General features: G+C 38.3%; 1 pseudogene and 1 gene segment (V, D, J or C); one reads left to right on the top strand and one right to left on the bottom strand.

Moving 5' to 3' along the window:
* The first annotated feature begins 7,935 nt into the window (after nt 1-7,935).
* On the top strand, nt 7,936-9,335 carry LOC120555111 (annotated as a pseudogene).
* Nucleotides 9,336-10,214: 879 nt separating this feature from the next.
* Nucleotides 10,215-10,914, bottom strand: LOC120555151. The segment is given in 2 exon segments: nt 10,215-10,626; nt 10,841-10,914. Coding segments are annotated over 2 exon segments (360 nt in total).
* Nucleotides 10,915-13,721: the final 2,807 nt, after the last annotated feature.

Raw genomic sequence — 13,721 nt, forward strand, 5'->3', positions numbered from 1 at the left:
AACTTTTTTATTTCAGGAGCTATTTTTCTTCCTTTTACTTTCTGCACTGTTAACTTTCCTTTTTTGTGAAATATTAATCCATCATTTTTAAAGAAATATATCACTGTAAGAGGCAAAAGATTGCTTTTGAAATAGTAAAACAAAAGTTCATCGCAAAGAAAATGAAATATTGAGTCAGAGGATAAATCATTATTTCCAACTTTAATGGTAAAGTAGCATCTTGAGGGGCTTGTAGGTTTAGTTCAGTCTGACAAAGTCAGAGAGCCGTGTCTCTCTACAGTGAGAGGTTTTTGTGCGCGGCTCAATGACTTTGTATCACTGTGTATTTACACGTTCGGTGGAGGAACCAGACTGAATGTTGGAAGTAAGTTTCTGCACAAATACTAAAAACTATACTGTAAATATTGTAAAGTAATGTTTTAAATTCTGTTTTACAGTTGATAAATCATACATGTATTCATGTTTTATTTCTCCTCCTTTATCGTGGAGACTAACTCAGAGCAGCTTCACTAAACATTTCTTTACACATTTCTGTCAAACTGAAATTTTAAATGACTTGAAGTGTGGAAAAGATAAAACTGAAAAACTGTTCTACAAGATTCATTTTAATTTTTCCACATCAATGATAACTGTTTAAAACAAATAGGAAGATTTGAATATTCAAACAATTGAACAGAGCAAAGATAAAGATCGGTATTGAAAATGTGCAACATCTCTTTACTGTGTCATGTATTGTTTAAAAGATTTGAAAACTATTTGAACAGTTTGGTAATGATGATCAAAATCCACATGAAGAACATTTGATGTTGTCAGCTCATTTTCTGGATTTGTTTCTATTACACTAAATACTTTAAAGTAATGTATAGTTAGGTTGGTGATGATTTTCATTTAGAGGTTTAAAGATTTGTCCAAAAGTTGACATTTTATTTCCAGTGTATAGTTTGATATATATCAGCTCATTGTGTAGATGATTCTCTCTGTGCAGATTTGCATGAGAGGGCTTCTTAAAGGGAAGTGAAACAATGTGTGAGTGAGTGACTGGTGGAGCAGAAAAACCATCTGACAGAAACTCCTTAAGGAGAAAACCAACTCTCACACAGTCAAGGTGTCCCAAGTGTCTGCTGGTTTGATTGACAGCTGTGTGGTCCCTGTCCTCTAAGCTGATTGGTGTCTCCTAGGTGATGTCCGTCCCACCCTGACGGTGCTGCCCCCTCCAGTGATGAGCTGCTGAGGGGGAAGGCACCGCTCATGTGCCCTGGCCAACAAGGGCTTCCCCCTCAGACTGGAGTCTGGCCTGGAAGGTGGACGACAGCAGCAGCAGCAGCTGGGAGGAGAGCAGAGCCCCGGGGTGCTGGGGAAGGACGGCAAATACAGCTGGAGCAGCACCCTGGGGGCTCCTAAAGACCAGTGGGAGAAGGTGGGCTCTGTGACCTGTGAGGCCACCCAGGGCTCCCAGACTCCGCTCTCAGAGACACTGAGGGAGAGACCAGTGTGACTGATCTCAGTCTGCTCTCTCTCTCTCTCTCTCTCTCTCTCTCTCTCTCTCTCTCTCTCTCTCTCCACTGTCTAATTACATGTTTCATTGATAGTTGTGTAGCTTGTTGTACTTTTGATGATGTCATCACAATAAATCCCTTTTCATCAAATCAGTTGTTTTCATGTCTGTTATTGTAAAAGAAACCGCAGACAGGGCTCACCCAGTTCTCATGGAATATTTGACCTTTTAAGCCGACGTGGACAAGAAGTCTCACACAAATGCTCAGAGGAATATGAATTTGAAAATTAAAAAAAAAAAATTAAAAACCATCTGCTGAGGAAGATCATGTGATATGATTGGAAGCTCAACAACAGCTAATGGATGGATGTTGTGAAGAGATTATTTTGCTGTTTCCAAAGTCAAGAATTAACTTTTGGTCTCAGTGTATTTGTTGGGTTTTTGAGTTGCATGTAAGAGAAAATATTTTTGCATATACTTCATATAGATGCAGGCATATGATTTCTGTATTACTATGTTTATAATTACCAAGTTGGCTCCTCTTGATTCTTTCCTACAAATGTATACATCGTTTAAAACGTTAAAAAATGTATTATAATGGCTTTAACTGATCCCACATAATGTGACACAAGGTACACTTCATATTTTTAGCAACATTGGAACACTTTGATCTAGTTGAATTCAATGTCAACTTTTTGTCTTGTTTGTGTTTCTGTGTTTTATATATTTCATACTGATATGGGACCATGGTTATTATAGTTTAGTTTATTTTTATTTCGTTTTGACTTTTTGTTTTCAAATTCAGTTTAGTTTTAATTAGTTTTTAAAGAGGGTTTGCTAGTGTAGTTTTTGAAAATGCTTAGTTTTAGTTTAGTTTTTATTCGTTTTAGTCTTTTTTTAGTAATATGGGTTATGTGTTAGGGGCAAGATTCAAAAAGGTCAGAAAAAAGTATTGTGTAATAATAACTCAAAAAAAACACCATTTTAGAAATATGTATTCACAATGTATTCACAGTGTTGGGAAGGATACTTTCAAAACGTATTTCGTTACAGAATACAGAATACATGCCCACAAATGTAATTTGTAACGTACTCAATCTGAGTAACGTATTCTGAATACTTGGATTACTTCAGGATTACTTCCACATTGAATTGCGTTTTATAAGTGTAGGAATGCAGCTATCACATCCAGCTTACTAAACAGGCATATTATGGTGTGTTCTTTTTATTCCAACTAGCTGAATGTGTACCTGAACAAGCAGATATATTATTGTATTGGTAGTCCCGAACTGCATACTACAAAATCTAACCGCAGTCTTGCTACCACGAGCTAATTTTAGCTAACGTTAGCTAGCATGTCAAACGGGGGCTAGTCAGTCTTTAACGCGGCTCTGGAGCTAGTAAATCAGCACCTAGGAGAATGTAAAGTCAACGTCAATGTTAAAATAGCAAGGTGATCAGTAAAACTACAGCAGACCGACTACTCTTGGCTAATTAAAAAATAACTTACTTTTAAGATGCTTCTTCAGGTTGGAGGTGGAGTAATTTGGCGCTGAAAGGAGGTTGGTTGCTGGCAAGCAGAGGTTGCACTGCACAGTTATATTTCATTCTCCGGTTCGTTCTTTAATGTGAAATGCTGTTTGAATTTCCAAGATAGAAACTTATTCCTGCCCTGGCTCTGTCGTGCCGGTTCGACTCCATTGTGACTGATCAGCAAATAGCTATTTTTTCTATTTCATATCGGGGCTTGTGGAAAATGCATTAAGTTGCCTTAATTTATTCAGAGTGAATAAACTTCGTGAAACAGAGAAGTATCTTCATGTAATCCATTGATTTTAACAATGTAACTGTATTCTAAATACCAACTATTTAAATTGTAACTGTAACGGAATACAGTTACTCATAATTTGTATTCTGAATACGTAACGCACGTTACATGTATTCCGTTACTCCCCAACACTGTGTATTCAACAATAACACTGGCACATTAAATGTACATATGATGATGAGCACAAATGTGTAAACAGTCTACACAAGACGCCGCAGTAAGTGCAGAATGTGTTAGTAACGTGTGCCAGGAAAAAAACCTAAATAGCCAACAGACTAGAGAAGACAGACATGCACACGTGTTTTGAACTTTGGTTTGAGTAAAGTTGCAAACTTTTTGAAGTCAATCAACTCACACAGTTGTGTAGACATCCCAGTATCAACACACATATTGCAGTATTTTCGATTGCTAAACGACAGTGGGCACAACTGGAGTCACATGTGCTCTAACCACAGTCTGCACTACCAACAGTCACCTGAGCTAAACAGTTCACATCACCCTTAACACACATCTCAGAACAGGCTCAGTGCAGCCACACACTCAGAACAATACTCACTGAGATAACACACACACACACACACACACACACACACACACACTGTCACTCAGAACACACTGAGAGTAAAAACACTAGCATCAAACACCAATACACAAATTACAAACTTTCTCATCTTTACAGTTTGAACAATTTGAGTGACTTGACATACTACTAATACTTTATTTAAGGTAAAGATATAGATTGTATAATATACCAATTTTTACATAGGTAAACAAGAAGGAATGAAAATCAGCAGTTTGCTTCAATATAGTAATTTGGCTCTGGTAATTTATAGAATTACTGGAGAAAAAACTAAAAGGTACATATGTAACAGTACCAAAAGAATAGTGTGACTAATCCTGCCTCTCTCAGCATCATGTGGCAAGTTTTCTTCATCACATTGGATGTCTGCATCATCTCTAAATACAAATGAATGTGGTGTTTCTGCATTGCTTTCACCTCCATTACTTTCTGAAAAACAGTAAGAATGCAGTTTTACTATTGTAAAGATATAGTGTTTTTCACTTTTTTTTTATAGCTGTGTACATAACCTCCAGACATCTTACCTGGACATGTTGGTATCTTTGCTCTTTTACCTGTTTCTTTCAAACGGTACAGTGTATAACTGTTTCATTCTTATTTGGTGTTTGTATACTAAAAAAAGGCTTTCTAATCTTTCTCTGTATAAATACCCATATATGTTCACTAACTAGTCTAAAACAAGACACCTGCTTAGGCTTTCAGCTGAAATTCCAATCAGCAGTGTTTGATGAGCACCGGACAGAAATCTATTCTGTTTTGAATGTGGTAGTAGTTTTACAGTAGTGTGTTAGCATTTGAACAAAGTGCTGTAAATCTACAGTGCTTAAAGTCAGGGATAAGTGTGTAGAGTTTTGAAAACTGTGTTCAAGCGATGAAAAACGAACTAGAGTTTGGTCCACATGAACTGCTGCTGTACAGACTGGAGGTAGAGTTTTGCACATGTGACTCCAGTTGTGCCCACTGTCGTTTAGCAATCGAAAAAACTATAACCCGGCTCCTCACACTTTTAAGTGATCCCTACGTATTCTACAACCAGCAGCTATCGGGGTGGCTGGTAAAAGCCCTCCTGTGGTGCTCTCTGTCCTGTTCTTGTCTCCGTCATGCCTGGCCATACGTCCCTACCAGTAACGTTACGGGGTTTAGCTTCTGTTTCGGGGAAAGGGGGCTTTGCGTTGTCCTTGCCCCGTCACATAGATATACACTATATGTCGCCTTGTGTGTGTGTATATATCTATGGCCCTGTCACTGCTTGTCAAGGTAAGCTAGGTTAGCCTCCTTGTGTGCCCTTCTCAAATGTACTTTCAAATTCGGGATTTCTCCCTTTAATAAATTGTCCACTTATTTTTCACCTTCCACTGCGAGCCACTTGCTTTTATCTGACACAGTCATAATCAAATAGGACTCTACCGCTTTCTTCTGGGGTGGTACCGCCATCACCCGGCCGAGGGCGCGGACATGTTGTGTTCAATTTGACCGTGGAATGTCGGAATTACTGTGTTCCCAATTGGAAACTATATGTCAACGGCACAGACTGAATAAAACAGGTCCTATGGTTGGAAATGTCAACTCTGAAAGATATATAACGTTATTTGCTCTGTGAAGATATTGACAAAGTGAAAACTAAGGACATTTATTCGATTATTTTATTTTAGTTAGTTTTGCAAACAGACATTACAGTTTTAGTTTAGTTATCGTTTTTTTTAATGTCGTTTTTTTATTTCAGTTAACGGCAATGTTTTTTCCCACATAGGTTTCCGTTATTTCGTTTCGTTTCGTTAACGATTATGACCTTGATATGGACCTGTGTGTCTGAAATAAAGTTAAAATTGAAAATCAGATAAGAACATAGGATTGATGTGATATGAATGGATGGTGTCATCTTGAGTTAGCTGTGTGATTCAGCTGTCTGTGCTCTCTGCAGGTGATGGTTAGAGCAACTGGGAACAGCTGAGGATGTTCCCAAGTAGCAGGAGGTTATTTAAGTCTGGATGCAGTGCAGCCCTCTCTCTGGCTGACTCTCCACTCTGCTGCAGCTTTGCTCTTCTCCCGTCTGCTTTAGTTCTCTACTCTGCTCCTATCAACCTTTACACACACATATTTACCACTCATGAACATCACACAAACTGACTTTACTAATATCCACAGCCCATATATTAGCTAAAGTTAACCCTCTATTTTGGTTTAATTTGTTAAAATAAATATATTTTGTGAAAGTTGATGATGGTTTGTCTCCTTTTTTGTGAATCAGGTCAAGTGTGTGTGTGTGTGTGTGTGTGTCCTCAGTGAAGTGTATCAGTCTCGCAGTAGCTTCCAGCTGCAGCAGTCGGTTCAGTTTCTGTTCAGTCTGACTGAGGGAGGTTTTTGCACGACACTTTCCTTGTGAACACGCCACTGGCTGTTGGGAATGTGAAGACTCTGACAGTAGTAAACTGCTGCATCTTCAGTCTGGACTCCACTGATGGTCAGAGTGAAGTCAGAGTTTGATCCACTGCCTGTATAAACGATCTGGAATCCCTGATTGTCGAGTGCTAGCATAGTAAATGAGCCGTTTAGGAGTTTCTCCATCTCTCTGTTGGTACCAGGCTAACTCGTAGGTACCATAAACCCTCTGACTGGTCCTACAGCTGATGGAGACGGAGCCTCCAGAGCAGAGCTCACTGCTCCAGGCTGAGTCACTGTGTACTGACCGCTGGACTCTGAGGATACAGAGACAAAACATAAAGCAGCGTCCACGGTTTAGTCGGCTTCATTTCAGAGGGACGGATGTTGATAGAGGAGAGGAGTTTGATTCTCTGGACTTTACCTGTGAAGCAGCAGCAGAGGAGAGTCCAGATGAGGACGGAGATCAAAGTCATGTTTTTGATGAGGAGGATTTCTGTGTCTTCTGTTGTCATGAAGGACAGCTGTCAGTCATCCAGTGTTCAACTCTCAGGACTATAAACTCTCCCAGAGCACTGGAGCATGGTGCTGCTGATGCAAAGTGGCTCTCTATGGAAATGCTCTGACTGACTCCAACAGGGACTTGGATTACTCTGATGATGCTGATCATCAATGGATCAATCACTTTATCAGAGCATTGATTAGGATCTTTCAATAACAACTTTGACTTCTTGACAAATCTTCCAAAATGTTTGATTTAGACTTCCCAGGACCAGCTGGAACATATAAAAGAAGTCTTTTATTCCCTATGCCAAACAGCTATTGAACACAGAATAACTGCACCAGGGAACACTTGTTATTTTTAAGATTTGGTGTTGTTTTTTTTTTTTTTCTTTTTTTTTTTTTTTGTTTTTTTTTTTTTTTTTTTTTGTTTTTTTTTTTTTTTTAATGGTGTTCTGTGTTATGTGGGCATTGTATGAACATTTGCTGTAATCTGGGAAAAGCCAAGGACAAATTTCCACCGAGGTGGACAACAAAATTAATCTAATTTCTTCTGTAATTGAAAACAGATTATATAAACGGACAATATACTATTATTTTGAAATCAATATAAATAAAAAGCATATATTCTGGAAATCTGCCGCACTGTGTTATTGTCAGTTCTCTTTTCATTTGACGAGATTTTACAAACAGCCTCATTTTGGTGAGTTTGTTTGTGTCAAAATCAGAGAGCCGTGTCTCTCTACAGAGAAGTAAAAGGTTTTGTACGGTGGCTCAATGACTTTGTATCACTGTGGTTGACTTTTGGTGGAGGAACCAGACTGAATGTTGGAAGTAAGTCAAACTTTTTAAAAAACTTTTATTTCAGGAGCTATTTTTCTTCCTTTTACTTTCTGCACTGTTAACTTTCCTTTTTTGTGAAATATTAATCCATCATTTTTAAAGAAATATATCACTGTAAGAGGCAAAGATTGCTTTTGAAATAGTAAAACAAAAGTTCATCGTAAAGAAAATGAAATATTGAGTCAGAGGATAAATCATTATTTCCAGCTTTAATGGTAAAGTAGCATCTTGAGGGCTTGTAGGTTTAGTTCAGTCTGACAAAGTCAGAGAGCGGTGTCTCTCTACAGTGAGAGGTTTTGTAGGGCGTCAATGACTTTGTATCACTGTGGTACACGTTCGGTGGAGGAACCAGACTGAATGTTGGAAGTAGGTTTCTGCACAAATACTAAAAACTATACTGTAAATATTGTAAAGTAATGTTTTAAATTCTGTTTACAGTTGATAAATCATACATGTATTCATGTTTTTATTTCTCCTCCTTTATCGTGGAGACTAACTCAGAGCAGCTTCACTAAACATTTCTTTACACATTTCTGTCAAACTGAAATTTAAGTGACTTGAAGTGTGGAAAAGATAAAACTGAAAAACTGTTCTACAAGATTCATTTTTAATTTTCCACATCAATGATAACTGTTTAAAGCAAATGAAGATTTGAATATTCAAACAATTGAACAGAGCAAAGATAAAGATCGGTATTTGAAAATGTGCAACATCTCTTTACTTTGTCATGTATTGTTTCAAAGTTTGAAAACTATTTGAACAGTTTGGTAATGATGATCGAAATCCACATGAAGAACATTTGATGTTGTCAGCTCATTTTCTGGATTTGTTTCTATTACACTTAATACTTTAAAGTAATGTATAGTTAGGTTGGTGCTGATTTTCATTTAGAGGTTTTAAGGATTGTCCAAAAGTTGACATTTTATTTCCAGTGTATAGTTTGATATATATCAGCTCATTGTGTAGATGATTCTCTCTGTGCTGATTTGCATGAGAGGCTTCTTAAAGGGAAGTGAAACAATGTGTGAGTGAGTGACTGGTGGAGCAGAAAAACCATCTGACAGAAACTCCTTAAAGGGAAAACCAACTCTCACACAGTCAAGGTGTCCAAGTGTCTGCTGGTTGATTGACAGCTGTGTGGTCCCTGTCCTCTAAGCTGATTGGTGTCTCCTAGGTGTATTCCGTCCCACCCTGACGGTGCTGCCCCTTCCAGTGAGGAGCTGCTGAAGGGGAGGCCACGCTCATGTGCCTGGCCAACAAGGGCTTCCCCCTCAGACTGGAGTCTGGCCTGGAAGGTGGACGGCAGCAGCAGCAGCAGCAGCTGGGAGGAGAGCAGGAGCCCCGGGGTGCTGGGGAAGGACGGCAAATACAGCTGGAGCAGCACCCTGAGGCTCCCTAAAGACCAGTGGGAGAAGGTGGGCTCTGTGACCTGTGAGGCCACCCAGGGCTCTCAGACTCCGCTCTCAGAGACACTGAGGAGAGACCAGTGTTCCCAGTCCTGACCTGACCTGACTCACTGGGACTCTGCTACTGGTTTCACTCTGATACTGGTCTCAGTCTGCTCTCTGCAACTCCCTCTCTCTCTCTCTCTCTCTCTCTCTCTCTCTCTCTCTCTCTCTCTCTCTCTGTTTATCTCTTTCCCTCACTCACTGTCTAATTACATGTTTCATTGATAAAGTGTGTTGCATGTTTCAATTTTGATTTTAACACAATAAAATTACTTTTCATCAAATCAGTTGTTTCCTTGTCTGCTATTGTAAAAAGAAACAGATATATCTGTCTTAACAGTTCCATAAATCTAGAAATGTTAAACTCAACTGAGTTTAATGTAAAACTGCCTGGGAATTTCTAGAGAAAGAAACTATAAGGTAATATAATAGCATGTTTAATATATTTTGAAAACACAAAAACTAATCAGAGAATCATTAGTGTGGCCCAGACAAGATAGAAGTAAATCCATCATTTATTCCAAATTCTTTAAAGCTTATGTGACTCAGAAACTGCTTTATTGGAGTAATTTTAAATTTGTTTTTGTAGCAAAGCTGATTATTTCAATATTTTTAGGAAATTCAGATATACTATGTATCTCATAAGTGAAGTGTTTACTATGTTGAACTGATTTTAGATGTGTCTATAGAGTATAATGAATCTGGGTAAACTGCAGAGCCTGAGAAGAAATAATTGCACTTGAATTATAAAGTAGGATATCATCAGCATATTATATCATTAAAAATATTATCAGCTGTGTGATCTCAAAATATCACATTACATATGCATTTCACTGTCAACACAAGTTCATTAAAATATTTCATGTCTTAAGGTGTGTTGGAAAATTAACTGACTTGAATATGAATTAAATAATTTAAAATTATTGTATTTGAATGTGAAAATTAACTCAAACATTAAAATGGAAATATTTGATTTCACAGCTAAACCAACTGGTGTTATCTTTATTAACTTATCTACTTTTCACATGCAGTTTGATCTGATTTTAAATACACTGTTAACTACACTTTCAACAAGATTACTATTATAGGTTACTATAGTATGAGTAATATTTCCTGACATTATTCTGTTATATAGACTTCAGTGTCAGTCAAACTTCTAAAGTGTCTGTGTTTCTGTAGTTTTCTGCAGCTGTTGAGTCAGATCAGTTCCTCTCCAGCTGAGGAGGTTTTTGTACGACGTTGTATCACTGTGTGAACGGGCGGCTGTAATCCTGCTGACAATAATAATCTCCTGCATCTTCAGTCTGAACTCCACTGATGGTCAGAGTGAAGTCAGTTCCAGACTGAGTCCCACTGAAACGATCTGAAACTCCAGACTGACGGGATTGAGCATTATAAATCAGGAGTTTGGGAGATTCTCCAGGTTTCTGAAGGTACCACTGCAAGTCATTGGTAACACTTGAACTAGCTTTACATCTGATAGAGACAGACTGTCCTGGAGCAACAGACTGAGATCCAGGAGACTGAGTCAGGATGATTTCTCCTGATGAACCTGGAAAACATGAAAAGAGCAGAAGGGTTATTGAGACAAATCCAGCTTGAGAAAGATGATCAACATCCAAACAGAAGAGTCTCATTTCTTTAACATGGAGAAGAGATGGAAGAAGGTAAATGCTGCTTGTTCCAGTGTTTCTCCATCATAGCAGAACATCATTGAGGTGAACCTGGTTGCATCCTGAAGCAAAGTTTTCAGAAGAGAGTCTCACCCTGAACAAGGAGCCCCAGGGTGGCCAGCAGTAGAATCAGTGACATCATCATCGTGCTGCCGGCGTGTCAGTGGCTCTGAAAGTCCTGGACAGTCACTGATCACCACTGGCCTCTTAACGGCTGGGAGCAGAGAGGCAGGACACATATGCAAACACACAGAGTCAGTGAACTGTAGCTGTCCTCAACATGTCATGCTGTTTCCCCCTCAGTGCTGAGAGCATGGACCTACATATTTACATATTCACATGGAGAGGATATTGAAAAGTCTGGTAGTAAACTGATCCAGTGACTTGTTGACAGTTTTGTTCTGTTTTTTCAGTTTGTCATTATGGTCTTTTTTTGAAAATGATTAGTTATTTTAATATTAATGCAGGTTTGACAAGTTTAGGTGTTTGTAACGTGAAGATTTCACAAAGTAAAGCAGTGATGAGTCTTTAGAGAAGGCTGAGGCCGAGGATCTCAGATGACATGAATGAGAAACTCCAACCAGAAGTTTTTGACATTAAAAATACATTTTAGTTTATCTCCTGAATCAACGCTATTAATTCCCAGCAAGTTGATACTTCATCATTACCTAGATCCACTTTAGCTGATCTGACAGACTGCAGACCGGACAGCATATGCCGGAGACAAACATGAAGAAGTGAAGTTATGTTGCTGAGTGCCAGTTGGAAATGATCACACAAAAGATAATTTTGTTTGCGTATAAAGACTAACATTTTTATGGTGGTAAAAAAAAAAGAAAATGGATGGCAATATGCAAAACATTTTTGTCGAATATATCAGACGGAGATGCAACATTTTCCAATTTCTTTTTCGACATTTGAAGCTGCTGTTAACCTGAAACATAAGAAAAGTAAATGGCTAACGTTATAGCAGAGAAATCTTGGGGTAACCCTTAGTAACAGAAAAAGCACAACCTTGGGGGTGAATGAAACCGTTTATTCCTTCGTTGATTTTGCACCTATTTCTGGCAGACTGCCACACTGTTTGTGTTTGTTTTTCTTTTACATTTTTCTTTTTTTTAAATTTCATTTAGACATAATACATTATGAAAGGATTAAACTGCTGTGTTAGTGTTATGTTCAGTAGCACGTGATAAAACTTGTTATAAAAATGCATTCAGGATTTGTGCAATTTAAATGTTCTATTACTCTGTTGTCTACATTTGAAGATTACATTATGACTTGTTAAAGGACTCTAAATACAAAGTGTATGACTTGGAACTTCAGTACAAAGACTTGAGACTTACTTGTGACTTGGTCCCACCTCTGAAGATCATGAGGTATGATTGAAAGCTCAACAGCTACTGGATGGACGTTGTGAAGAGATTGTTTTGCTGTTTCCAAAGTCAAGAATGATCTCAATGTATTTGTTGGGTTGTTGAGTTGCATGTAGGAGAAATTGTGTTTTTGCATATACTTTATATAGATGCAGTTATAGGATTTATTTTTTATTATTTTTATGAGTTCCAAAATTGCTCCTGTTTATTCTTTGGCAAGAATCAGATAAGAACATGAGATTATAATGTGATATGAATGCAGTAGTTTTTTTTGACACGGGCGAAGCAGGCAGCTGCCCGTATTTTTCGTGACACATGGGGGGCGGCACGAGCACTTAAAAAAAAAAATCCCTCTGTGCCGCGAAGCACAGAAGTTGTGTGAGAAGGGGAAAGGGGAGAGGGGGCTGAAACCGACTCTGTTGAGAACTAAAAGTAGACTAGATAGTAGAAGGTCACAAAAGCAATCCAACTTAGCAAAAAAAAAAAGCCGCTGTTATATGGTCGCTATTTTGGATCCACAAGGAGGAGTGGGGCTACGGGCGCACAGCCATGGGCCGTAGCTGTGTGTGTGTGTCAGTGTGGCGCCTGTCCTACCAAAGCAGAGAATTAGCTCCACACATAGTTCATTATAGGCTAAGTTTTAAATATATTTGGAATATCCATTGACATATTCACATTTTACATGAAAAAGGTTACTCTCAGATGTGTCCAGTATGGGACGTCGCATAGCATTACTGTATGTGCTGGGGTCTTTTCACTTATTTTATATACAAGTGGACACCTGAGCATTATCACCCATACTGATATAAATACACCCAGAACATGCTTTTAGGGATATTGCAGTCAAATATAGTGATTGTGATGTCATAATGCAGCAACAAAGTAAGCTGTATTTTCTGTCTTTAAAAACTCCTTATCGATTTAAGGTTAAAGCTGGTATAGTCTGTATTTTTTATCAATAAATCCCATTAAAGACCCAAACCACACCCTGATAAATCGGCTTCCTCCAAAAACACATCAATAAGTAAAATCTTGTTAAAAACACATCAATGAGCAGCATGTTGTTAAGAAGTGATTAGCTAGTAGTACACAGGTCATACTGTACATACTACAGGTGGCTACAGTGCATGTAAATACGTAAGTCAAGGTGCATTCATTTGCTATTTCTGATTCTGATTCTGATTCTGAAAAATTGAAAATCGATTCTTTAACCCCCAGGCGCCAATACACGTCCTATAGACATGTTAAGATGTTTTCAGTAGAAATAAATGAGCTTAGGAATGTTGGAAAGTATTGAGAGACAGCTTTGGTCTTTTCATGTGTTATAATAAAATATAACTGTTTGTGCAGATTTTTTTTTTTTGGTAAATAAATATATTTTGTGAAACTTTTATGATGCTGTGTCTCCCTTTTGTTGAATCAGGTTGTGTGTGTGTGTGTGTGTGTGTGTGTGTGTGTGTGTGTGTGTGTGTGTGTGTGTGTGTTTTTTTGTGTAGGCCTCAGTGAAGTGTATCAGTCTCTGCAGTAGCTTCCAGCTGCAGCAGTCAGTTCAGTTTCTGTTCAGTCTGACTGAGGGAGGTTTTTGTAACGACCGCTTT

The sequence above is a fragment of the Perca fluviatilis genome, unplaced genomic scaffold, assembly GCF_010015445.1.
Source record: "Perca fluviatilis unplaced genomic scaffold, GENO_Pfluv_1.0 PFLUV_unplaced_scaf_2, whole genome shotgun sequence".
Taxonomy (NCBI): domain Eukaryota; kingdom Metazoa; phylum Chordata; class Actinopteri; order Perciformes; family Percidae; genus Perca; species Perca fluviatilis.